Raw genomic sequence first — 27,949 nt, 5'->3', positions numbered from 1 at the left:
AGAGGTCAGCTACAAACAGAAGAAGTTGTACAACAATGGCTGCTACTGTTCTCTGAATTCAAAACCAAAAGTATCTACAACAAGGCAACTGAAAGGAGGTTTTCTAAAAGACTTGTGAAGATTTTATGTCATAATTAACTATGAATTGGCTTGTAATAAGTCTGAATTAATTCTTCTTTTTCTTATGTCCCAAGCTTGGCTGGCCCAAACCTGAATAACCCAGGGCCAAGACGTGGCCAAAACTAATGACCCCAGCACTGGCTACTTTTCTCAAGACTGTTCAAAGTCACTTCAAAGCACAAGTTCTTTTTTAGCAGAGGGTCAATTATGTCATGCTCTCTTATAAAATGCACTACTTTACTGGAGGATTTACTTTGAGTTGTTATATTAGCTTCATAGGATTTGATTTTTAAATGCTAACTACTTAAAAATACATGTTTTACTTCTTCTGTTTGAGATGAGGCTTTTAAGGTGTAATAGATACCACAATAAAAGCTAGCGTGGTTTCCACTGTCAGTATAAAAAGTATTTGCGTGAAGTTCTGCTTTTTCTTAAGGAGCACTTGAATATCGCATCGCTTAGCAACACACAAATCAGCTTTGACACCTTATTCATCTGTATTTTCAAGTTCAAATCAAGTCTTTCCACTGATGGGACAGATTGAGTCTTTTAAACTGAGCAAGTGAAAGGTGTCACTTTGTCATTTTCATCTTTAGGCTGGCAGCAGCAGCAGAGTTTTCACTTTATAACATTTCAGAATTAGAATTTTTTTCAATTTATCCTCTTGGGCCTTCCAGCGTCTTGCCTTACTTCCCCTCTCTGTGTTTTTTATACCTCAAGACCTTCTCAGGGTCTTCCCTTCAGTTTTGAGACCTAATGTGAATTTCTTAGTATGGCATGCAGAGCCCATTGTGAGCTGGTTCTCACCTCCTCTCCACTCCTGTGAAGGAGGCGGCCTTCAGCCAAGTTAAACAACCCAGTTTTCCATACATACAGTCTTTGCTATCATTGTTTCTTCAAGCCCATGTGGTTTTCTTTGTCAGGAGATACTCTTGCTGGCTAAGCCCTGCTCATCGTTCTAGATACTTCTGGATTCTCAGATAACTTGTGTCTGATTCTTTCAGTTTGAGTCAGGGGCCCCTTTCCCTAGGCTCCTAAGCAAATCATGGTCATAGGGCTTTACTATTGGATTTCAGTTGTTTATTTTTCACATACTAAACTGGAAATTTCTTGAGGGACAGGAATTCTGTCTTATCTGTATATTTATATCCTTTCTGTGTGTTTCATGTAGCTGATTTTTTCATTATCTGTGACAGGGCTGTCTTCTCTCCCTGTGAAGAAGCAATTCTTTATTACTAGGGTTTTGACCAGAGGCCCAAGGCCTCTACTATTTATGAATTTATTTTTTGAAGTATTTGTACAGTACCAAGGACTATGATTTTGTTCACTACTATTGGAAGGATGTAATATTCAAGCATCATATAAAGGTTATGCTGGATGTTAATAGTAAGTGAGAAAAGTTTGGAGGAGTGAAAAATTAAGGCAAGAATTTTTGAAAATGCAAAGTATCAGGAAGGCTATTCCATGATTTTATGAAGATTTCCACAAAGGAAGAAAAAGTTAAGAGTTTGTTTTGAATATATATTTTTACAACTGGTATAGAAGAGTTAAATATGATTCAGTGGTTATGCTAGCCTCATCAATGTATGCATCCTAAGTTCAGGAAATAATCCTTGAAAGTTTGCTTCCAAGAAGCAAAAAAAAAAAATTCCCATGGTAGAAGGTAGATATTGCCATACTCCCTAGCAAATTGGTGTGTATCGATATCTGGAATTTTAATTTTATTCATATATTTAAAAATTCACCATATTTTTATTTTAAAATTTAATCTAGTTAGAAACATGGTTTAACCTAGTTTTGATTTTAAAACAATGTTAGGAATGATAAGTTAGTCTTATATATGGACAACATATTTTATATCTATACTAGCTATCTATATCTAAATACTTATATCCATAAAGGCTGTCTCAGAAATTATATCTAAAGGCATTTCTTCTCTCTTTTGCTTTATTTGAAAAATATTGAAAAGTGAACAAAAGGTAAAAGAAAAATAAAACTTATTCTTTGAAAGTGAAAAAATGAAAGTAAGTTGCTCAGTTGTGTCTGACTCTTTGCAACCCCATGGACTATACAATCCTTGGAATTCTCCAGGCTAGAATGCTGGAGTGGGTAGCCTTTCCGTTCTCCAGGGGATCTTCCCAACCCAGAGATCAAACCCATGTTTCCCACATTGCAGGTGGATTCTTTACCAGTTGAGCCACAAGAGAAACCCAAGAATACTAGAATGGGTAGCCTATCCCTTCTCTAGTGGATCTTCCTGATCCAGGAATCAAACTGGGGTCTCCTGCATTGCAGGGGGATTCTTAACAACTGAGCTATCAGGGAAGCCTTGAAAGTAGGGTAGGATATTATATTTAAATAAAGAATGCCCCTCCTCAACCGTTCAGTTGCACCCTATGCTGTTAAAATTTTGGCATTTTTTTCTCCTGACTTCTAAAGGTGCTCTTGTTAAGACAGTGTAGTAATGTACTGCTTGCTATCTTTTATGGTAACAACTTTTAAGAGTTCCTTTTCAAACTTACTCTATCTTTGTTCTGCTTTGATCTATATTTTTATTTATTTTCAAACCTTTTTTTTTTTAACAAAGGCAAACAGCACATTGTTTTTTTTAAAAAGTCCAAAAGTGTAGACATTGGGAAGTAGAAAGCAAAGTTTCCTTTGTTACCATTCTTGAGGATAACTCATTAATATTTTGGCATATAATCTTCTAAATAACTGTGAACTGTGAATTGTAACATTTTTCATTTTTTCCCCAAAAGATAGGATCACACTTTCCACACTCTGTCACCTAATTTTTCATTCACTAATGTCTTGTTTCATGGCCACTCTTCCCTGTCACCACATGTAGGGCCATCCCAGGCTTTTTTGACTGTATTATAATTCACAGAATAGCTTTACTATAATTTAATAAACCTGTTGTCCACTACATGCCTCAATTATTTTACTATTACAAATAATATTGTATCAAGCATGTTTATATCTTGTACACAAGTGAATATTTCTGTAGTATGATGCCTAGGTATGTATTTGCTTGGTTGGAGGGGTTGCATATGTAAATTTTGCTGTAATTTAAAGGTTAACTTCTTCAAGATTCTCAACAATTTTTAACCATAAACACTAACATTCTGATTTGGGAATAAACTTTGTTTAGAAGGAAAGACGGATTCCTTTCCTGAAGGCCCAATGAGACAGGACATTTCAGGGAGGGTTGTTTTTCCTCTCATGTTTTAACCTGAATTTTCTGTGATATGTGGAACTTTTGAGAGAAAGTATTACTGGGTCTTCCTGTTGCCTCAAGAAAGAAATCTATGTTCTTATTGGTGACATCTCCTTGATAATGTTATTATTTCATTACTTGTTGGTATTCCTTATGATGAACTATTATGTTTTTAGTTGAATTCTAATCTGTACAGTATGATATAATATGGAACATGGGGGCGTATGAAGGTGACCCCATCAATAAAAATAGTAGCCCAAAATTGTCATTTTGCTTACACATTTTAAATTATTTTTTTATAGCCTTGAAGATAGTTGTAAATATGCCCTGTTTGAATAAAGGGAAGCTTGTAGATGAACGTCAACTACATTTTCTTTTTCCCAAAAGATAATCAATTTGAGGCTATAAACCTTATTTTTAGATCGTAAGAGTGGGTTTGTAAAGTTATACGTTCATGACTTTTTATGATACCACATACAATTATGTGTGTGTTTAGTACTTTTTAAGGTGATATCTCCATCTAACTTAAGTTCATTCACCTATATCTTTGAGTCCATTTCACTCCAGCTATTTTCACAAATATATCAAATTGCTATTTTAGAAATATATTACAGATTTTAAATTAATATTTAAAAGAGAAATTAGCTCATAGACTTTATTACTGTGGAAGTTGTTCTAAGCATCTAAGAACCTTAAAAGTCAACCCATGTAGGACTATACAGACATATATTGAAAGAAGGGTGTTTGTGTTTAATATAGAACTTTATTTTGTCATTCAGAAAATGACTTTATTTTCTTTATTCCAAGACTTCATAATCTTTCTAGTCTGATTTGCAAATATCTGTCTGCTATATCTTTTTGTCTATGAGATGTCATATTTCTGAAGAGATGATAGTCATTCATTTTAAAAATGATTATTATTTTTTTCTCCTTTTTACAGGAAACAGGCATCACTATGGGTCCAAGGAGACATTTTCCGATCCAAACTGAAAAATAGACCATCCAGTGAAGGAAGTATTAATAAAATTCTTTCTAGCTTGGATGATATGTCTATTGGTGGAAACTTATCTAAAATACACAACATGGAGAGATTTGGAGAGGTGAGTTGTTTTCCAGGAAGATTTTCCTATCTCCTTAAGACTGACATTCTGCATGTCTTCATTTTTCAGTTGAACACATATAACATAGTCGTATCTCTTCTCTAAATGATGACAGTACTAAATTTTTAGGTGTAGAGGCACCACCTATAAAGCAAGAATAAATGCGAAGAAAGCAATTATCCTTACAAGAAAAAAAGCTGTAATTTAAGGAGTACAATTATAAAGGAGTCTACTCTGGTTTGGAAACTACTTGCTAAAGCGAAATTGAAAAGCAGACTTTCTATTTGAAAATGGAAATAGATATTAATCAGAAAAATCTTAATGTGATAATTGGATAGTACATATCACAAATGATACATTGCAACCTCAAATACATGATTTCTAAAGTAAGTCCAGAGTTGAAAGCATAACCAGGGGCAATTTTTTTTTTTGAGACTCCAGTAGAAGCAAACCACTTTAAATAGTTGACATACATAGTCTGATTTAATCTGCATAACTAGAGATTAAGTGAGTTAGGCAACATTATCTCTATGTTATCATAGGAAATTGAATATTAGAGAAATTCTAATCTTAGTGTTAGAAACATAATTCAATCCAGGTCTATCTGATTTTAAATCTGTATTTTTTTCTATTATACCTCCTATGTCTGAATAAAAATGGTAGTGATTTACTAAGAATTTTCTTGCCTGGAGAATCCCAGGGACAGAGGAGCCTGGTGGGCTTCCGTCTATGGGGTCGCACAGAGTCAGACACGACTGACGCGACTTAGCAGCAGCAGCAGCAGCAGGCTCATGGGTATTCTTGGAACTAAAAACAACCTGGAAATAATTTGTTCTAATTTTTTACCTTGTGTGGATCAGAAACCTGAGTTGCGTAAAATTCTATACTTGCTCAAGGTTACAGAGTTTTTAAGTAGTGGAACCACCTTCAGAGCAGGTAGTCTAGCTGCTAGTTTAGCTTTTTCTATCACAATATGACTACGGGCTTCCTAGATGGCTCAGTGATGAAGAATCCACCTTCCCATGTAGGAGATGTGGGTTGGATCCCTGGTTCAGGAAGATCCCCTGGAGGAGGAAATGGCAACCCACTCCAGTACTCTTGCCTATAAAATTCCATGGACAGAGAAGCCTGGTGGGCTACCATCCATGGGGTCACAAAAAATCAAACATAACAGAGTGAGCATGTGCTCACGCATCACAGTATTGACTAAGGCGAAGGTAAGCACCTGGTTTATATTTATTTTTATGTCCCTAAAGGGGCAGGAAAGCTATTAAAATATTTAAGCAGCAAGTGCAGATGTACATTCTATTAGGCAGTGACAAGGGCCTCGAACAGGCTTAGCCCTCGAGGATGGAAGGAATGTATCATAGCTTTGTTAGGTCAGCAGATGGCAACCCAAACAGATTTGTTTTTTCAGGAATCTGTTTGATTCAGGAAATCAAACAGATATCCTTTCACCAGGAAAGATAATGAGAGTGTTTGGAGATAGGGAGAGTGTTTTCTTCAAGAGGAAGCATGGAGACTGCTGGAGGAACTTAGTTTTCAAGCCTGGGGTCTGTTCTCCAGGACAGTCACCAATGAAGTGGCTGAGTTTAGTGGTTTGACCAGGCGTAAATCTTTTTAGCCAAGGTCGCGTTGACATTCAGAGCCTTTGGAGACCTTTTCTTGTCTTTGTGTTATAGTTTGACCTTTTCAAAGCAAACAGAAAGGATATGGACTGTCATTTTAGTGAGATAATATAGCTAAACAAGAAGGTCAGCATTTCCTCTTCAGGTTGAGTTCAAGTAAATAAGACTTTTGAGTATGGCTTCTGAAGAGGTACATGTGAAAACTGTCTGTCTATCTAAGAAATACATTTATCTTGCAGAAACATAATGCTCTTACTATTATAATCTGTATTATTGACATCTGATAGTTAGAACATTTGTTCTCATACTTTTTTGGAACCCAACTTGTTGAACTTGAGATCAGTGAACATTGATTTATCACTGAAAGGGTGATGAATGCAGTATGATTGAAATTCAAAATACCAGTTTTAAATATGAACATATATTCAGATGTTGGCTGTTTTACCTCCTTCCTCTTTTCAGTACCCCTCAAATTAATTACTTTAGTTCTCATTCAGAAGTGCTGTTAGTTTTGAAATTAGAGGACAGAAATGAAAGGGTTCAGAAATACTAGGGAATGATGGTGTGGTTAAGATTGTAGGCATGACATATCTATAGGTTTATAGTTAGCTGACCACTTTATAGTTAGCTGACGCTTTGTGTAAACACCTCTTATGATTCTCAGTCTTTTTATTGCCATGCTTATCTGGTGCTGTCTCCATGAATAGGGGGAGTTAGTTTACTCAAGGGAGTATATATGAGTTAGTGATTTCTTTATCATTCTTGTAATTGGGAAAATACTTTAAGAATGCTGCAAAAGTTTTAATAACGTGTTTCAAGTTCTATACCAACATTCAGGATAGAAGCCCATGGAAACCCTGGATATATTTAAGTTTATGTACAAAGAAATTGCAAAAGGCAATAATCTTCTAAAGGTGTTTTTATTTTTTAAAGTCAGACTGAAAGCAGAAATAGCAAATTATCTTTTGATTTCCAGGCCTACAGGAATTTTCCTGTGATTGGTTATTAGGAAGCTTAGGAAACTCTGTAGTTACCTGATTTGGAGAGCTTGAATGTGTAGTTTTCCAGTGCTTATAGGGTGAGTAAAAGGAAAATAATCAGAAGTATCAACTGGAATGCTTCAGGCCATAGTAATGGAATAGGCTATGGCTTTAATGAATTCTCTTGGTCTGCTCAGGGTTAAGAGAAACCTTTTAAAAACAGGTTTTACCTTCATTGAACGTGGTTGTTAGTACTGGCTAGGCACTATGAAATATACTTGACGGATATGTGCGGGTCTGGAGTGGGCTCCCTGCTCCACGCCCCTGTCTTTGCACGGCCCTTTTCCTCATGGTCCTTACTCGCCTTCCTTGCTGGGTGCAATCGTGTCTATCTATCTGCCTTCATCATAATTCTACTCCTAGCCCACAAGGACTTTGTAAATATTACCTGAATGAACAAAGACCGACAGTTTCACAGAAACCAAATAAGAATACAGACATGAAATTGGGAATAATAATTCAAGCTATCCAAGGGTTTATTTTTCTGGGCTCGAAAATCACTACAGATGGTGACTGCAGCCATGAAATTAAAAGACGCTTACTCCTCGGAAGGAAAGTTATGACCAACCTAGATAGCATATTCAAAAGCAGAGACATTACTTTGCCAACAAAGGTTCGTCTAGTCAAGGCTATGGTTTTTCCTGTGGTCATGTATGGATGTGAGAGTTGGACTGTGAAGAAGGCTGAGCGCCGAAGAATTGGTGCTTTTGAACTGTGGTGTTGGAGAAGACTCTTGAGAGTCTCTTGGACTGCAAGGAGATCCAACCAGTCCATCCTGAAGGAGATCAGCCCTGGGATTTCTTTGGAAGGAATGATGCTGAAGCTGAAACTCCAGTACTTTGGCCACCTCATGCGAAGAGTTGACTCATTGGAAAAGACTCTGATGCTGGGAGGGACTGGGAGCAAGAGGAGAAGGGGACGACAGAGGATGAGACGGCTGGATGGCATCACTGACTCGATGGATGTGAGTCTGGGTGAACTCCGGGAGTTGGTGATGGACAGGGAGGCCTGGAATGCTGCGATTCATGAGTCGGACACGACTGAGCGACTGATCTGATCTGATCTGATCTGATCCAAGGGTAGCACATACTCAAATACAAAATAGTACCAGTGATAAGTGCTCGTTTTGATCATCAGTGGCCTTAGGATCCGTTGTGCATTGGGCTTATAAAAAATGGCTTTAAGGGACTTCCCTGGAGGCCCAGTGGTTAAGACTTCACCTTCCACTGCAAAGGGTGTGTGTTCAGTCCCTGGTTGGGGAGCTGATATCCCACATGCCTCCTGGCCAAAAAACCAAAACATAAAACAGAAATAATCCTGTAACAAATTCAATAAAGACTTTAAAAAATGGTTTCAAGAAGATGAAATTTAATGCACCTTATTTAAAGTGCCAGATATATAAGGAGTTAAATGAGCTTACAAGGCAACAACAATAGCAACCTAAACAGTGCCTACTATGTGCCTGGCAGTGTTCTAAGCACTTAACATGGATTAAATTTAGTCCTTACAACAGCTGTATGGAATAGGCACCTTTCCTAGGTCCATTTTACAGATGACATAACTGAGGCAGAGGAAGCCACCTGCCCAACATCACAAAGTAGAGTGGAGCTGTCATTTGAACCCAGGGACTCCAGAGTTAGCCCCCAACGCTAAGGCCTCTGACTGTACCCCGCTGCCTGTCCATGGGTTCTTCTGTGTGGCTCTAGTACGTAACCTTAGCCAGTCTGTCCTCAGAAATTTCCCTTGCAATCACTGTTGTTTCTATCCTTTTCTTTTCCTACTCCAGGGTGATAGTCCAGTATTAGCACATCAGTCAGTATATACTCTTGACTTAGAGATATTAATTAGGTACAGGTGCTGCTGATGTTTGGCCGAGTTCACATAAATTGACAGTCAGATAAATGAGAATGTGGTGCTTTAATTACCTCACCAGTTACTATGATTTATAAATATCCCCATGAACAGGGTATATCTTAGAAATCTATGAAATACAAATTGAATCTCTAAGGCCCTACCTTTAAGCACCTTTCTTTCTACTCGTAAGTCCACTGAGACATTCCAGGTCCAATCTGAGAGCTGCTGTGATCCACCAGAGGCTGTCAGTCAGGGGAGATTTACCATTTGGGGAGCTCACCCAGGCTGTGCTGTTGAAGGAGTGCTGGTGTCTGTGTGTGGCTAGAGGTGGAAGGTCACAAGGCAGTGGTCCAGGTGATAGAGGTCTGAACCAGTGGCAGGAAAAAGGAGGAAAGATGAATTTGGGTTGTTTTTGGTCAGTCATCTAGTCATGTCTGACTGTTTGCGACCCCACGGATTCCAGCATGCCAGGCTTCCCTGTCCTTCACCATCTCCCAGAGCTTGCTCAAATTCATGTCCACCGAGTCGGTGATGCCATCTGACCGTCTTGTCCTCTGTTGTCCCCTTCTTCTACCTTCAATCTTTCCAAGCATCAGGGATGAATCAGGGGGGCTCTGATAAATCCAAATTTTTTGTTGATCAGAAACAACTTATGAAGATGACCTCTTTGCCTTTCCCCAACTTTTATATCTCATAGGTTTAACATCTGAGAGCTGAAAAGAATTTTAGAGATGACCCAGTCATTTTTCCTGGCCAAATCATTTAAATCTGCAAAAAAATGCTATTTTCGTCTTTTTCTTTCAGTCCCTTGACTTCTATTTTTACTTGTTTCTATTTCAAACTCTCCTTTTATGTCATTTTTCTATTATAACTCTTCCATCTTATTCCATAGTGTGCTATATTTCATCTAAAAGATCTTTTCTTAATGGCTTACACAACGACCTCCCTAGTAGCTTTCTCTTTTATTAATATGTTGGTCAGTAATTTATCCAACTGAAATTTGTGGGCACAATTTATTTGATTTTGGTTTTCATCTTGTCTGTATATAGTGGACAAATTGTAGAATAAAGTACATCTTCATATTTTATGCTATTATTTGCTCTTTAGCTAGACCATTACCTGTTAATAAGAATAGCTTAAAAGTTTTTTTATATTAATTTATTTTTTATTGAAGGATAATTGCTTTACAGAATTTTGCTGTTTTCTGTCAAACCTCAACATGAATCAGCCATAGGTAGACATATATCCCCTCTCTTTTGAACCTCCCTCCTATCTCCCTCCCTATCCTACCCCTCTAGGTTGATACAGAGACCCTGTTTGAGTTTCCTGAGCCATACAGCAAATTCCCGTTGGCTATCTGTTTTACATACAGTAATGTAAGTTTCCATGTTACTCTTTCTGTACATCTCATCCTCTCCTCTCCTCTCCCCATGTCCATAAGTCTGTTCTCTATGTCTTCTTCTCCATTGTTGGCCTGTAAATAAATTCTTCAGTACCATTTTTTTAGATTCCATATATATGCATTAGAATATGGTATTTATCTTTCTCTAACTCACTTCACTCTATATAATAGGTTCTAAGTTCATCCACCTCATTAGAACTAACTCAAATGCATTTCTTTTTATGACTGAGTAATATTCCATTGTGTATATGTACCACAACTTCTTTATCCATTCATCTGTTGATGAACATCTAGGTTGCTTCCCTGTTCTAGTGATTGTAAATAATGCTGCATTGAACATCGGGATATATGTGTCTCTTTCAATTTTGGTTTCCTCAGGGTGTATGCTTATCAGTGGGATTACTGGGTCATATGATGGTTTTATTCTTTGTCTTTTAAGGAATCTCCACACTGTCTTCCATAGTGGCTTTATCAATTTACATTTCCACCAACAGTGTAAGAGCGTTCCCTTTTCTCCACACCCTCTCCAGCATTTATTGTTTGTGGACTTTTTGATGAGGGCCATTCTGACTGGTGTGAGGTGATATCTCATTGTAGTTTTGATTTGTATTTCTCTAATAATGAGCGATATTGAGCATCTTTTCATGTGTTTCTTAGCCATGTGTATATCTTCTTTGGAGAAATGTCTGTTTAGGTCTTTTTCCCACTTTTTGATTGGGTTGTTTGCTTTTCTGGTATTGAGTTGTATGAGCTGTTTGTATATTTTGGAAATTAATTGTTTGTCAGTTGTTTCATTTGCTATTATTTTCTCCCATTCTGAGGATTGTCTTCTCACCTTGCTTATAGTTTCCTTTGCTATGCAAAAGCTTTTAAGTTTAATCAGGTCCCACTTGTTTACATTTGTTTTTATTTCCATTACTCTAGGAGGAGGGTCATAGAGGATCTTGCTTTGATTATGTCATCAAGTGTTCTGCCTGTGTTTTCCTCTAAGAGTTTTGTAGTTTCTGTTCTTACATTTAGGTCTTTAATCCACTTTATCTTTGTGCATGGTGTTAGGAAGTATTCTAATTTCATTCTTTTACATGGAGCTGTCCAGTTTTCCCATCACCATTTATTGAAGAGGCTGTCCTTGCCCCATTGTATATTCTTGCCTCTTTTGTCAAAAATAGGGTACCCAGAGGTGCATGGGTTTATCTCTAGGCTTTCTATCTTGTTCCATTGGTCTACATTTCTGTTTTGGGGCCAGTACCATACTGTCTTGATGACTGTAGCTTTGTAGTATAATCTAAAGTCAAGAAGGTGATTCATCAAGCTCCATTCTTCTTTGTCAAGACTGCTTTGGCTATTTGGGGTCTTTTGTGTTTCCATATGAATTGTGAAATTTTTTGTTCTAGTTCTGTGAAAAATGCCATTGGTAATTTGATAGGGATCACATTGAATCTGTAGATTGTGTTTGGTAGTATAGTCATTTTCACAATATTGATTCTTCCTACCCAGGAACATGGAATATCTCTCCATCTGTTTATGTCATCTATTTCTTTCATTAGTCTTACAATTTTCTGTGTACAGTTCTTTTGTCTCTAGGTAAGTTTATTCCTATATATTTAATTCTTTTTGTTTCAGTGGTGAATGGGATTGGTTCCTTAATTTCTCCTTCTGATTTTTCATTGTTAGTATATAGAAATGCAAGTGATTTCTGTGTATTGATTTTGTATCCTGCAACTTTGCTAAATTCACTGATTAGCTCTAGTAATTTTCTGTTACTATCTTTAGGGTTTTCTATGTACAGTATCATGTCATCTGCAAGCAGTGAGAGTTTTACTTCTTTTCTGAACTGGATTCCTTTTATTTCTTTTCTTCTCTGATTGCTGTAGCTAGGACTTCCAGAACTATGTTGAATAATAATGGCAAAAATGGACCCCCTTGTCTTGTTCCTGCTCTTAGGGGAATGCTTTCTGTTTTTCACCACTGAGAATAATGTTTGCTGTATGCTTATCATATATGGCCTTTACTATGTTGAGGTAGGTTCCTTCTATGCCCATTTTTTGAAGAGTTTTAATCATAGGTGCTGAATTTTGTCAAAGCTTTTCTATTGAAATTATCATATGGTTTTTATCTTCCAATTTGTTAATATGGTGTATCACATTGATTGATTTGCATATATTGAAGAATCCTTGCATCCCTGGAATAAACCCAACTTGATCATTGTGTATGAGCTTTTTGATGTGTTGCTGAATTCTGTGCTAAAATTTTGTTTATGATCATTGCATCTATATTCATCAGTGATATTAGTGTGTAGTTTTCTTTCTGTGTGTTGTCTTTGTCTGGTTTTGGTATCAGGGTGATGGTGGCCTCATAGAATGAGTTTGGAAGTGTTCCTTCCTCTGCAATTTTTTGAAAGAGTTTTAGAAGGATAGGCATTAGCTCGTCTCTAAATGTTTAATAGAATTCTCCTGTGAAGCCACCTGGTCCTGGGCTTTTGTTTTTTGGGAGATATTTTTTTAATCACAGCTTCAATTTCAGTGCTTGTAATTGGGTTGTTCATAATTTCTATTTCTTCCTGGTTCAGTCTTGGAAGATTGAACTTTTCTAAGAATCTGTCCATTTCTTCCAGGTTATCTATTTTATTACCATATTGCTAAGTCACTTCAGTCGTGTCAGACTCTGTGTGACCCCATAGATGGCAGCCCACCAGGCTTCCCCGTCCCTGGGATTCTCCAGACAAGAACACTGGAGTGGGCTGCCATTTCCTTCTCCAATGCATGAAAATGAAAAGTGAAAGTGAAGTCGCTCAGTCGTGTCCGACCCTCAGTGACCCCATGGACTGCAGCCTGCCAGGCTCCCCCGTCCATGGGATTTTCCAGGCAAGAGTACTGGAATGGGGTGCCATTGCCTTCTCCGTTATTAGTTGTTCATAATAGTCTCTTATAATCCTTTGTATTTCCGCATTGTCTGTTGTAACCTCTCCTTTTTCATTTCTAATTTTGTTGATTTGATTCTTCTCTCTTTTTTTCTTGATGAGTCTGGCTACAGGTTTGTCAATTTTGTTTATCTTCTCAAAGAACCAGCTTTTAGTTTTGTTAATCTTAACTGTTGTTTCTTTCATTTCTTTTTCATTTATTTCTGCTTGTATCTTTTTGATTTCTTTCCTTCTACTAATTTGAGGGGTGTTTTTTGTTCTTTTTCTGGTTGTTTTAGGTGTAAAGTTAGGTTGTCTATTTGATGTTTTTCTTGTTTCTTGAGGTAGGATTGTATTGCTATAAACCTCCCTCTTAGAACTGCTTTTGCTGCATCCCATAGGTTTTGAGTTGTCATGTTTTCATTGTCATTTGTTTCTAGACATTTTTTTGAGTGCCCTTTTGATTTCTTCACTAACCTGTTGGTTATTTAGAAGCGTGTTGTTAGTCTCCACGTGTTTGTGTTCCTTACACTTTTCTTCTTGTAATTGATATCTAGTCTCATAGCATTGTGGTTGGAGAAGATGCTTGATACGATTTCAGTTTTCTTACATTTCCTGAGGTTTGATTTGTGACCCAAGATGTGGTCTATCCTGGAGAATGTTCCATGTATGCTTGAGAAGAAGGTGTATTCTTCTGCATTTGGATGAAATGTCCTGAAGATATCAATGAGATCCATGTCATCTAATGTATCACTTAAGATTTGTGTTTCCTTATTAATTTTCTGTTTTGATGATCTGTCCATTGGTGTGAGTGGGGTGTTAAAGTCTCCTACTATTAATGTGTTACTGTCAATTTCTCCTTTTATGTCTGTTAGTGTTTGTCTTATGTATTGAGGTGCTCCTATGTTGGGTGCGTAGATATTTACAATTGTTATGTCTTCCTCTTGCATTGATTGATCCCTTGATCATTATGTAGAGTCCTTCCTTATCTCTTGTAATCTTCTTTATTTTAAGGTCTATTTTGTCTGATATGAAGATTGCTGTTCCAGCTTTTTTGCTTCCCATTTGCATGGAATATATTTTTCCATCCTCTCACTTTCAGTCTATATGTGTCTTGAGGTCTGAAGTTGGTTTCTTGTAGACAGCATATACATGGGTCTTGTTTTTGTATCCTTTCAGCCAGTCTGTGTCTTTTGGTTGGAGCATTTAACCCATTTACATTTAAAGTAATTATTGATATATATGTTCCTCTTCCATTTTCTTAATTGTTTGGGGTTGATTTTGTAGATCTTTGTTCCTCTCTTGTATTTCTTGACTATGTAAATACCTTTAATATTTGTTGTAAAACTGGTTTGATGGTACTTTTGCTTGTCTGAAGAGCTTTTTATTTCTCCATCAATTCTGAATGATATCCTTGCCAGGCACAGTAATCTTGGTTGTAGATTTTTCCCTTTCAGTACTTTAAATATATCCTGCCATTCCCTTCTGGCCTTCAGAGTTTCTGGTGAAAGATCAGCTGTTAAATATATGTTTCCCTTGTATGTTACTTGTTGCTTCTCCCTTGCTGCTTTTAATATTCTTTCTTTGTGTTTAGTCTTTGTTAGTTTGATTAGTATGTGTCTTGGTGTGTTTCTCCTGGGGTTTCCTGTATGGGACTCTGTGCCTCTTGGACTTGATTGACTATTTCCGTTTTCATGTTGGGGAAATTTTAAACTATAATCTCTTCAAAAAATTTTTCATACCCTTTCTTTTTCTCTTCTTCTGGGACCCCTATAATTCAAATGTTGGTGTGTTTGATATGGTCAGGTCTCTGAGACTGTCCTCAGCTCTTTTCATTCTTTGTCCTTTATTCTGCTCTTCAGAAGTTAGTTCCACCATTTTATCTTCCAGCTCACTGATTCGTTCTTCTGCTTCAGATATTCTGCTATTGATTCCTTCTAGAGTATTTTTAATTTCAGTAATTGTGTTATTTGTCTCTCTATGTTTATTCTTTAATTCTTCTAGGTCTTTGTTAATTGATTCTTGCATTTTCTCCATTTTGTTTTCAAAAGTTTTTGATCACCTGTACTATCATTATTCTGAATTCTTTTTCAGGTAGTTTGTCTGTGTCCTCTTCATTTATTTGGACGTCTGTGTTCCTAGTTTATTCCTTCATTTGTGCAGTATTTCTCTGCCTTTTTATTTTTATTTTTTTAACTTATTGTGTTTGATGTCTCTTTTTCCCAGGCTTCAAGGAAAGTTGAATTCTTTCCTTGAAGAAGGTTGAATTCTTTCTTCCGTTTGGTTTCTGCCCTCCTAAGGTTGGTCTGGTGGTTTGTGTAAGCTTCATATAGGGTGAGATTTGTGCTGAGTTTTTGCTTGTTTGTTTGTTTTTCCTCTGATCGGCAAGGCTGAGTGAGGTGGTAGTCCTGTCTGGTGATGTATTTCTGTTTTGTCTGTTGTTTCGATGGGCGTCCTGCACAGGGTGCTACTGGTGGTTGGGTGATGCCGGGTCTTGTATTCAAGTGGTTTCCTTTGTGTGAGTTCTCACTATTTGATACTCCCTAGGGTTAGTTCTCTGGTAGTCAGGGGTCTTGGAGTCAGCGCTCCCACTCCAAACACTCAGGGCTTGATCTCTGTGGTGCTGCTCAGCAGCAGGCACAGCGGCCCCAGCAGCCACATGGCATGGCTGCCACTCCCACTGCCTGCTGCCACCCAAGAATATCTTTTAAAATGCTCTTTCTTTATGTGTTTTAGTTGACTCTCATTTTCCTGTCTTTATGTAAGGCAGGCTGGTATCCAAATGAAAAGCTGCTGAGGCTCAGACCTTCAGGAGTGCAACAGGGAGCCTAAGAGCAGACCTCTTTCCTTGGGGGAGCCAAAACATAAGGTCTTCCCTGGGCTAGGCTTCTTCACCATCACCAGCAACCATGTGGCTTTGTTTCAGGGGATCTGCTGCTCCTAGAGCAGCTGAGAGCAGGGAGTGGGGGTTGCACTGAGACTCTGGAGAGAGGGGCTGAAGCCCAAGAGCACAGGGAGGGCTGGGTTAACCTTTGTTGTTTGTGGCTTTGTTCATCATTAGTCATCATGAGGAATGAATTTGGTATAAAGAATGAGGTCTAATAGTACCTGATCAGAAAACAGCCTCAGAATCCCCCAGGTCTGTCAGTTCTTGGGATTGACTTATGCCTCATGGCAAATGGAGCTATATTTTCTAATACATTTTCCCCCACACAGGTGCTTATGACCCAGTATATGTTGCACTTGTGCTCAGCTGTATCCTACTCTTAGCAATTCCATGGACTGTAGCCCACCAGCCTCCTCTGTCTATGGAATTTTCCAGGCAGGAATACTGGAGTGGGTTGCCATTTTCTTCTCCAGTATATCATCATGACCCAGGGATCAAACCCTCATCTGTTGTATCTCCTGCATTGGCAGGCAGATTCTTCACCACTGTACCACCTGGAAAGCCCCATAATTTATGTTATAGGTGCCCTAAGAAATACAGGCTTTGGTTATATGCCCACCTGCATGTCTTTTTCAGGGTTCCAGGAAGCTCAAATCCCCTTCTATATTAGCTTTTTGTTTCTTTTCAAAAATATTTTGAAAACAAGTATAGTTCATTTACAATGTTCTGTTAATTTCTGCTATATAGCAAAATTATACATATGCATACATTCATTTTTTACATTATATTCTATTATGGTTTGCAATAAGATATTGAATATACTTCTCTGTGCTCTACCAGTAGGACCTTGTCATTTGTCCATTCTATATATAATAATTTGCATCTGTTAACCCCAGCCTCCCACTCCATCCCTCACACTCTATCCCAACCCCTTCCCCTTGGCGATCACCAGTCTCTTCTTTATGTCCATGATTCTGATTCTGTTTTGTAGATGGTTTCATTTGTGTCATATTTTAGATTCTACATATAAGTGATATCATATGGTGTTTGTCTTTCTGACTTACTTCACTTAGTGTGATAATTTCTAGTTGCATACATTATCCAAAATAATGTTGACATTATTTTGTTCTCTTTTATGACTGAGTAGTATTCTATTTGGAGAAGGCAATGGCACCCCACTCCAATACTCTTGCCTGGAAAATCCCATGGATGGAGGAGCCTGGTAGGCTCAGTCCATGGGGTCGCTGAGGGTCAGACACGACTGAGCGACTTCACTTTGACTTTTCACTTTCATGCATTGGAGAAGGAAATGGCAACCCACTCCAGTGTTCTTGCCTGGAGAATCCCAGGGACGGGGGAGCCTGGTGGGCTGCCGTCTATGGGGTCACACAGAGTCAGACACAACTGAAGCGACTTAGCAGCAGCAGCAGCAGTATTCTATTATATATTTATCCATTCATCTGTTGATGGACATGTAGGTTGTTTCCATGTCTTGGCTATTGTCAGTAGTGCTGCTGTGAACATAAAGGTGTATGTATCTTTTTGAATTAAAGTTTTGTCAATATACACCCAGGAGTGGGATTCCTGGATCATACGGTAATTCTATTTTTAGTTTTCTGAGGAAACCTCTATACTGTTTTTCACAGTGGCTGCACCAACTTACATTCATACCAGCAGTGTAGGAGGGTTCCTTTTTCTCCACACACTGTCCAGCATTTGTTATTTGTAGACTTTTTGACGGTGTGAGGTGCATCTCATTGTAGTTTTGATTTGCATTTCTCTAATTAGCGTTGTTGAGCATCTTTTCATGTGCCTGTTGGCCATCTGTATTTCTTCTTCGGAGAAATGTCCATTTAGATCTTCTGCTCATTTTTCAATCAGGTTGTTTGATATTTTGTGTTTTTTGGAGATTAAACCCTTGTCAGTTGCATTTTTTGCAGATATTTTCTCCCATCCTGTAGGTTGTCTTTTTGTTTATGGTTTTCTTTGCTGTGCAAGTCTTGTAAGTTTGATTAGGCCCCATTTGGTTTTTTTTTTTGTTATTATTTCTATTGCCTTGGGAGACATTTAAGAAAACATAGGTATGATTTATGTCTGAGAATATTTTGCCTATGACCTTTTCTAGGAGTTTTATGGTGTCTTGCGTTTAAGTCTTTAAGTTATTTTTGAGTTTATTTTTGTGTGTGATGAGAGGGTATGTTCATTGATTTACATTCAACTGTCCAACTTTCCTAGCACCCTTTACTGAAGAAACTGTCTTTTTCCCATTGTATGTTCTTGGCTCCTTTGTCAAAGATTAACTGACCATAGGTGTGTGGGGCTTTTTGTTTAAATTAATTTTGTAATTTAATTTAAATGTGTTTTGAATAACATTGTGTATAACTATTTTTGTCAAGAGTTTGAAGGCTGTTAATCATTTACTAAGAATTTTGTAGCTCATATGTTTTATATTCTTCATCCTAAAAATGGCTAAAACTTCTTACAGTAGCCACAGAAATAAAATAAGGGGTGATTGAGACCAAAAAAATAATAATAATAATAAAAACTCCATGATTTAGATTTTAGCAGATTTTTCCAGACCTCTACTGTGTGTCCAGTTCTTTTTCCCTCCCTCTTCCTTCCCCAGGTCCTGATTTCCAAGCAGTTCTCCTTGCCTGGTCCAATCTGTCATCTCTCATCAGACGACTGCTGTTCCTTCCCACCAGTCTTGATCTCTCTAATTTACTAACCTCATAGTAATCAACTAAGAGGAAATAATTGTGTCACATTCAAATGAGGATTTTGGTTTTTTTTTAATGTAAAGAACTCTCAAAAATCAACCTGAGAACTCCATGTACACAAATAAAATGGGAGGCCTTATGGTTGGTAAATATAAAAAAAAATGTTCTACTTCCTTAGGAATAAAGAAAACACAGATGCTATTTATGCCCATCAGGTTATGTGAGATTAAAGAAATGTATGCTGTATTAGCAAGGGTTCTGGGGATTAAAAAGCTCTTAAACATTGCTAGTTGGAATTTAAAATGGTCTAGTCTTTTTGGAGAGTGGTTTGATAATATACAGCAGGAGACTTTAATCTAGCAATTCCACTTCTATCCATTTATCTTAAGGCAGCAATAATAGGATGGGTTCAAAAACCATGTGCTTGTATAGAAGGATGTTTGTTGGAACTGTTTATAATGATGAAAGACAGAAAACAGCCTGGCCGAGGGCAAAATATATAAAATCTGATATATCTAGACAGTGGAATTTTATAGAACCATAAAAATGATAATGTAGAGGATCTTAAAAATTTGCCCTGAAACACTTCCACAGTACATTTAAGTGAAAAAGTAAGTTACAAAGAAGCATGTTTAATTCAGCCTCCTTTTGTGAGGAAGAAATGTGTTGGTAGGGTATGTGTGCCACGGGGAAAAGTCTGGAAGACTATATGACAGAATGCTAGTGTGTTTTACTTTGAAGATAAGTATGTAGGTGGCTTTAATATTTTTTTTGAGATAATATTTTCTGTAGTTTTTTGTTGCCTATGACAAACAAGTACTATGTGGTAAAATATATTTTTTTTCTTTGGAAAAGTCATGGTTTCCTTCTCCAGAGGTTGAGAGCTGGGACTTAATATATAATGTTTTCTTTTTCTTTGAGAGCTAGTGTACTGAAGTAAACTCCTTAAGGAACTTAAGAAAAAAATATGTTAATTCTGGGTAGTAAGGTACATGACTGGCTGTTACATCATTTACTTGTTTTCTATGTGTTTAAAATGTATTATAATTAAAAAAATGTTCACCTTTAAGATTTATAATAAAGTAGGAGAGATAAACCAGAGAAGGCAATGGCACGCCACTCCAGTACTCTTGCCTGGAAAATCCCATGGATGGAGGTGCCTGGTAGGCTGCAGTCCATGGGGTCACTAAGAGTCAGGCACAACTGAGTGACTTCACTTCACTTTTCACCTTCATGCATTGGAGAAGGAAATGGCAACCCATTCCAGTGTTCTTGCTTGGAAATCCCAGGGACGGGAAGCCTGGTGGGCTGCCGTCTATGGGGTCGCACAGGTTGAAGTGACCTAGCAGCAGCAGCAGGAGAGAGAAACACACATAACTATAATATAAAAATAGTTACTTTAACTGTATATTTTAAAATTAATTTTTATTTTTAAAAATCATGACAACAGTTTTTGAAATTTCAAAAGTATTGAATTCTGATAAAAAAGAAAATCAGTTCCCTATCCCACCTTGCTGTATTCCCAGACCCACTCTCAAAGGGGGAAAGCCTTTAAGCAAATTATACTAATATTTTCCCTGTCATATTTCTAAGTATCTTACAATAACACTATTTTTAAAAATTTATCAATTATGGGCATTTTCCTATTGTCTCCTGGTTATGGTGGACAAGAATAATTCTTCTACCTTGCAATTACCTTTACTCCTCCAGCTTCCCAATATAGTTATAATTTTGGTTAAACCTAAATAATGTATACATTATTACTATGTAAATATTGCTCACTGTTGAGCTTAATAGCCCACTATGACTGTTTCCTTTGTTGAAGCTTTTTTCCCTAGAGTTATTTGCCGTTTTTATTTGCATGGTTTTCTATATATTTGGGAAAACAGAATGTTACTCTCTGTACCCCCTCCCCCCACCACAAATTGTGCCAAGCAATTTAAAAATTTTCAAAATCTCAACACAGCAAAAAAATCTTACCAAGTCCATTCTTTTCCTGAGGACGCTTATACCTTCCAACCTGGACTAACTGTTCTCTAGTGCAGACATAGAGTTCTGACCCAAGACCTTTTCTTCACACTCTTCAGTTGGGTCCCTGATTTTCCTGGATCTCACATTGTCTTCTTTTTTTCCCTGAAGCACATCCTATAATAATTTTCCCAGAAAGAGTGTGTAAGAGGTAAATTTTTGTACCTTTGTTCTACCTTTACACTTGACAGATAGGTTGAATATTGCAGTCTCAAGTTGAGGATCACTTTCCTTAGACTTTTGAAGGCACTTCAGAGCTGGGAACACAAAGATCCTCCTTGTTGAATGAACAAACAAGCATTCCTGGCTTGCCCACAAAGACACTCATTAGACTGTGAAACTGATTGGGGTGAAAATCCTGTCCGGCCTTCCAGAAGGTTTCCTTGCCTATCTTATGGAGGCTTATAATGTGGGAGACCTGGGTTTGATCCCTTGGTTGGGAAGATCCCCTGGAGAAGGGAAAGGCTACCCACTCCAGTAGTCTGGCCTGAAGAATTCCATGGACTGTGTAGTCCATGGGTTTGCAAAGAGTTGGAGATGACCAAGCAACTTTCACTTTCATATTCTTCTTGGTTCTCCTCATATTCTGGAGACTCTTGGCTGTGCTGTCCTTCCATCAGGAGCAAGTAACTCTTACCAACGCAGCATGTTGGGTGCTAGGTGAAGCTAAGTTCAACTTCTGAGATGTGCCGTCCTGCTTGGAAGTCTAGCCTGCAGGCATGCCTGATCTCTATTCCTGCAGGCTTCCTTGAGTGAAAGTGGATTTACTCCCACAGGGACTGAATGGACAAAGATGAATAGTATAATTGATTTCTTGGGACTTTATAGGTAGACATTTCTCAGTGACTCTAAGAGAACCCCCTGACTTTGAGGTTCCATGATCCCGTGACTGTTGAACTAATGTTCTTTGCCAGGATGGCCCTTCCTGTTGGCTTGATTTGGCTTGCTTCACAAGTACTCCCTCTTTAAGACTCGGCTAAGGAATTGCTTCCTCTGGGAAGCTTTCATCTTCATTTCTTTTTCTTCCCTACTGGCTGTGTATTTCTTTCTTTTTTTTTTTTTGGCTGTGTATTTCCTTTGTCTTTTTTTCTAAGATCAGAGCTGTAGTAATGAGGTGTAATCTTTTTACCCAAGACATGCCTACTAAGCTCCAGATGCATCCATGGGCCCCAACATAGGCGGCAGGGAACAAAAAGTGTTTTGATTCAGGAATGGCCATCAAAAATGACTAGAATGTGACAGAGGGAAGTGTATTTTTGTACATCTTTCATCAAATAAGAATTCTAGCTTTAAAGAGGAAAGGAGACTTATGGCTAGAAATGATCTTAGCAAATGCAAACCTTTTGATTTTTTTTCAGGTAAGGAAAAAACAAAATACAGTTGTTATGGTGCAAAGTTAGTGTGCAGTGGCATGTATTTTAGAAAGAACATTGTATCTGAGGACAGAAAACCTGATTTTAAAATCATAGCTCTGTCAGGAAGAGTTTAGGGGAGCTTAGGTAATATTCTTACATTCCACTAGCACCTCCTTTTCTCGTCTTGAAATTAAGAGTATCAGTGCCCTCCCTATCCCCACTCCCTGGGTTATGAGAATTAAATGTGAGCTGGCATGCGAAAAGAACTAGTGTGGTACTTATATATTTATTGCCAACTGTAAGACTTATTTCATCAGGCAACACACTTTCCCAGGCTAGTAAGGTTTAACTCCTTTTGGAAGAATCTTGAGTGCTTTTACTAGTGTTAAATGATGTTAGTAAGTTACTGTATAGATATCCTAAGTTGTTTATCTGTCACTTATATAAACAAATTATGGAATTTGCAGTGATGGATTCTGATAACTTCTGGAAAATATTTGTACTGTGTCTTTTGAGCCAGCTTATATCTAAGCTATATTCCAAAGTGTGATTTTGTCTGCAAGAAAGTCTCCGTCGTTGTGGTCCATTGCAACAAAGCTCCTTCTAAATTTACTACAGCCATAATCATGCTTCTTTGATTTGGAATTTGACTAGTATATTTAATTGGTAATTAATACAATGTTCTTTAGTATCTATGTGACCATTGCTGAATTTGTAGTGCTTTTATTCTTTTTAGATAATCTATGTAAAATATATTCCATATACAGAGATAATCTATAAGCGATTAAGAATTCTGTATAAAGTAGAATTATTTGTAATGACCTTTCTGTGGAACATGAATTTTTTTTTCAGAATAATTTAGAAGAGGATGAAGATGTGGAAATGAAAAATAATATAACCCAGGGAGACAAACTACGTGCCTTAAAAAGTCAGAGACAGCCCCGCACCTCACCATCCTGTGCATTTAGGTAGATCTATTTTAAACTTTTAAGTTTATATTTTACCTCCATGTGTGGGTAGAATATTTAATCTCTTTTGGTTATCATTCTATAAGTACCATGTTTACCTCTCATTTTTTGGTTTATTACTATTTTGTGTTATTTATTAATGTTGTGGGGAGTAGATACATTTTAGAAGCTTATCGAAAGCAGCTGCTACATCTTAATTTCTGGAATTCCCCCTAAAATTGCCACGCTGTGGTTGGTTGTCTCTGGGACTCTGTTCAAAATTCTGTTAGGAATGCCACTCTTTTCCTGTGAATGGGCTTCTTCTTCTGTGCCGAATCCTCAGAGGTGTGCCAAGCATTTGTATTTAATCTAGAGTGTGCAGGAAAGTATTGTATGCCGAGCTTTTGGTATACCCTCACTCGTTAGCCCGACTTCCTATTTCTGGGAATTGAATAAGCAATTCCTGTCTGTTAAGTTACAAACAATCTTAGTTTGGAGATCTGAAATTACTCATCAGAATCAGTTGGTGGGACTTAACTTCAGACCACAACCTTTGAAATCTTCTGCTAATTCAGACTAAGTGGAAGAAATAAAGCTTCAGAATTAATGTAGGTTCAACATCTCTAAATATCAAGATTCTTTATTGTAATGTAAGAGGTGGCAAGTCCACAAATGAGTATCATGGGAAATGGTTATTTTCCTTTGACTTTTAAGTGAGAGAAATGCATAGCAAGAAGGCTGTTTTGCTGTGATAAATGTCGAGCAGACTACTCACAGAGAATTTAGTTTTATGTATTATCTGGAGGGATTATAACACTTAAGTCAGATTGGGTCTGGTCAGATCATTATCTATGCTTTGAGTACTGGTTTCCTGCCCTGAAATATGAAGGTTCGTATATAGCTTGAAGTTGAGGTAATTGTTTTATATAGTAAGATGGGAAGATGGAATAGAAAATCTGGTACTTAGTGATACTCACCAACTGCCACTGAGAGGTTAAGGAAATGTAGATCTACCAACGAACTGCTATGGCGCCAGGAGTTTCGCTAGGTACCTAGTTTGGACATGAAGATTAACTGAGTAAGCACAGAAGGTGGCACCGTTACCTATATTTGTGTTGGTTGCTTGAGATTAGAGAAGGTAAATCGCTCCCTAGCTGGTATTCAAACCCAGCACTCTTCAAAGTCCATATTCTTTTCACTGTATATACTGTCTTACTGGAAGTTTCTTCAAGATCAGTAAATATATTACCAATCTTTGTTATTTACCATTTTTCCTTGAAACTCTAAGAAAGTGCTTTATGTTAATTAAAATTAATTTCCAACAGATTTATATTTGATTTGTAAGAAGCCATAAGTGGGAGGAAGGGATAAGTTGTGGTATAACTTGGCTGATAAAATGGCAAAAGAAGCAAGAGAAGCTTCACTAGACTTGAGAAGGCTCATTCCAAGATGGTGTTTATCTCTTTCTTTTCATCCTTATAAATTTTCTCATTTTTCTGAATATAATTTTTCTTAACAGCATCATGGCCCCATCATCAAACTTTTTTTTTTCCTCACTCTGAATAGATGCAGTACCAGCTTCTGATGAAAAAGAATTTTACTGTAAATGAAATTCAAGATGAAACAAAATGATTAAAATGGATTCCCCACTGGCTTTAGGACTTATAAAGTAAATAAATACTAATATCCATTTGCAAGGTCTATCCCTCTTGCCCATTTAATAATTTTGCTGGTCTGACTCCAGAGGATGTGGCTTTTGGTCTTGGCTTAAATGTGTGACCCTGGTGATGAGTGAACATTTGTCTTTGGTTTCTGTAGGTTGGAGGATATGAAAGGGCATCCAAGAGCAGTGTCCCAGCCTTCCAGGTACTGTCAACCAAGTTGAATTTCTAGTAGATTATAGGCAAATGCTACCCTTTAGATGGGGCTCCCCAGGTGGCTCAGTGGTAAAGAATATGCCTGCCGAGACATTAAGAGATATATGAGATGGGGGTTCTATTCCTGGGTTGAGAGAAGGAAATGGCAACCCACTCCAGTATTCTTGCCTGGAAAATCCCCTGGACAGAGGAGCCTGCGGGCTACAGTCGGACATGACTGAGCACACACACATTGCCATTGGGAGTGACCTAGGCCACTGAGAGCCATGGCCGTGGCAGAGACCTTGAACTATTACTAGATGATGACCCTTTAGATACATTTCACAACTTTAAGCCCATGGAAATAAGCTGCAAATAGCTTTTCACTTTTAAAATTCCTTTGTTTCTGTTCCAGATTATTATAATTGGCTTTATAGTTAATGCTCATGATGAGCAAGAGTTTTGTTTTCCTGAGGTGCCTGCAAAGCTGCATGGCTGTGGGAGCGATGCCAGTGTACCCTGTGTGCCCAGCATATGGTGGGGTCTCTTAGTAAACCAGAGTTGCTCTGCAACATGCCTTTCAAGCCTGTGATAGATTTTGCCTTGAATTTTTGACATTTCTGTTCTTTTTTCCTCCTATTTTTGCATGTGTCTGTTCCCTTCCTTTGTTTCCTAGTTTTATTTCCTTCCCGAGTCTCCATTAGAGGAGGAAACGTTAGTGGTTTTCTTTGGAAAAATGTTCCCCGAACACTTCCTGGTGGTCTCGGTGGTATCAGGATTGTGCATAGGCCTTGGTGAGGGTTGTAGAGATATTTGACCAAAACTGTCATGAACAGATGGGGAAGAAGCTAATACATTCCTCATCCCTGTTCTCATTCAGCTGTAGGTTTAGGGTTGCTTACTGGAGCAGTTCTGATATGACCCAGACTTATCCAGAAGCTGGAGCTGCTTCCCTGTTCAACTTCTTCTGTCCTTAATTTAGAGGCAAACCATATTGTACGCTCCTGTTTGGAGGGAAGATGATTAAAGGAAGAGTACAAGTAAAGCAGCTTTTCTGTAGCAGATAGGGAAAAGAGTCCCTCTTCATTAAAATACCTGTCCAGGACAAAACAGATTTGGTATTAAAACCATGACTGGGCCTTGACTGTCCAGACTTGGGTCAATTTTCCCTCTGTGTTCACTCAGCAAACATTTACTGAGCACCTGCTCTGAGTCTGGCACTGTGCTAGTCACTGGGAATTGAAGTGAGAGAAAGTTCTTTGCTCCTGAGGGAGCTTATTTTGAGGAAAGTAGACAGTATCAAATAATTCAAGATGGTATAAGAAGCTATGATTTACTGTGAGAATATATGATGAAGCTGCATGCTGACCCCACCTGGGAATTCAGTGAAGGCTTGCTGTAAGAGGTAGCAGCTGATTGGCCTATTATGAAAGGCTAAGCAATAGGAGTGAGTCAGATGGCAGTGGAAGGGAAAAGTGTGTGTGGGGGTGAGGTAAGGGCAGGGAAAATAGTGTATGTAAACTGGACAGGGGTATTGATGTCATCCATCCAGGTATCTCAGAGCATTTTATGTAGCTGGAGTAGAGGAATGGTGGGAAAGTGTGGAGAATTGGAAAATACCAGATTTCAGAGGGTTTTATAAGCCAAGCCAAGAAGTTTAGTCTTTTTGGACACTGAGGAAAGATTAAATGGTTTAAATAGTGAATCGACATGATTAGATATCTTAGATTTTGCTAGAGGCTATTCAGAATGTGAGTTTCCAGGAACAAGATTAAAAGGGGCTACTAGGAGTAAGGATAAGAAATAATGATGCTTACCCCAGGCAGCTGCAGTAAATCTTTCCAGTCTTGGAAAGGAGAGGAGAGATTTAAAATATACAGAAGTAGAATCTAAGGACTCGGGAGGAATGAACGCCAGTCCAAGGGAGGGAAGTGACCAAGGATGGCAGGATCATGGTTACCATGGGACTTTGGTTCCTGCATTTAAATCCCAGCTCTGCCTCTTCTCATTCGCTGAGAGGCTTTGCTGACTTGCAAAGTGCAGTCTTCGCCTCCCTTGTAGGGTTGTTGTGAGGATGAGCTGAGTTAATGCCTGTAAGGTCTGAGATGAGCGCCCGGCTCAGAGTGAGAGCTGCGTCAGTGTCGGCTGCTGTTGTTAGGACCTGACCTGATCTCTTTAACATTTGTTAGTTTACTTTGTCCTGGTTGATGGCTGAATGTTACGATAACACAGTTCCTGTGTGATTCTTTGCCCGTTTTCCCCCACAAAGATTGGGTTCTTCCCCACAAGGATCTGCATCTCCTTTGAAGACCTCGAAAGTGGCTTTGTCCCCTTCTGTGACAGCCAAGAGGATAAACAGAGGCTCTGTATCCTCAGGCGCCAGTGTAAGAAGGTAATTTTTCTCTCTTCTCCCGAGGCACTGCAGGAGGAAAGGGAAGGCAGCAGCGACTGCCAGTTTGTCTGAAGTTTGTCAGAGGAGGGGACGGGAGGGTGGCGGGGCGGGGAACCACCAAAGGCTCTGTGACCCCCTAGGCTTCTGTTCCTGTCTTGAATTGTGGGGACAAGGCCATGGAGGGAATGCTGTACAACATGCCCTTCCACAGCAGGCCTACCATGATCCCAGGAACGGTGTTCAGTTGCACAGACTGATATTGTATGATACTGTTGTCTGCTCCCTGATGCATAGGGGCAGAACTAAACAGGGCAGGAATGTTTGATGTAGTCATAGGATTGAATATATATTAATAGAAGTTACATCTTGTACTTAGGGCTGCTCTGTGCTCTCCCCTTACACAGTCCTATTCATTTACTTCCTGCCTCAGGGCAAAGAGAACCCCCACATATTCTATTTCAGGATCTCTGGTCAAAGTGAGCCTGCTCTAGAGTCTTAACTGAT

General features: G+C 38.3%; 1 protein-coding gene across 10 annotated transcripts in view; it reads left to right on the top strand.

The window, feature by feature from the left end:
- The window catches only part of CDC14A (cell division cycle 14A), a 189,674-nt gene that overhangs the window by 143,523 nt on the left and 18,202 nt on the right, over positions 1-27,949 (top strand). For 9 of the 10 annotated variants that reach the window (XR_011565780.1, XR_011565781.1, XM_070786027.1 and 6 more), the window contains 4 exons: positions 4,278-4,437; positions 23,103-23,218; positions 25,016-25,063; positions 27,323-27,445. Coding sequence is in view for 8 of the 10 variants with exons in the window: in XM_070786027.1 (XP_070642128.1) it covers positions 4,278-4,437; positions 23,103-23,218; positions 25,016-25,063; positions 27,323-27,445 (447 nt within the window). In the remaining 2 variants the exon portion in view is untranslated. The remainder of the gene's footprint in view (positions 1-4,277; positions 4,438-23,102; positions 23,219-25,015; positions 25,064-27,322; positions 27,446-27,949) is intronic. The other variant, XM_070786031.1, reaches the window with a different exon arrangement.

The sequence above is a fragment of the Bos indicus genome, chromosome 3 (assembly GCF_029378745.1).
Source record: "Bos indicus isolate NIAB-ARS_2022 breed Sahiwal x Tharparkar chromosome 3, NIAB-ARS_B.indTharparkar_mat_pri_1.0, whole genome shotgun sequence".
In the NCBI taxonomy this organism is placed as follows: domain Eukaryota; kingdom Metazoa; phylum Chordata; class Mammalia; order Artiodactyla; family Bovidae; genus Bos; species Bos indicus.
Note: the sequence above shows the minus strand (reverse complement) of the source record. Positions and strands in the feature narration are given on the sequence as shown.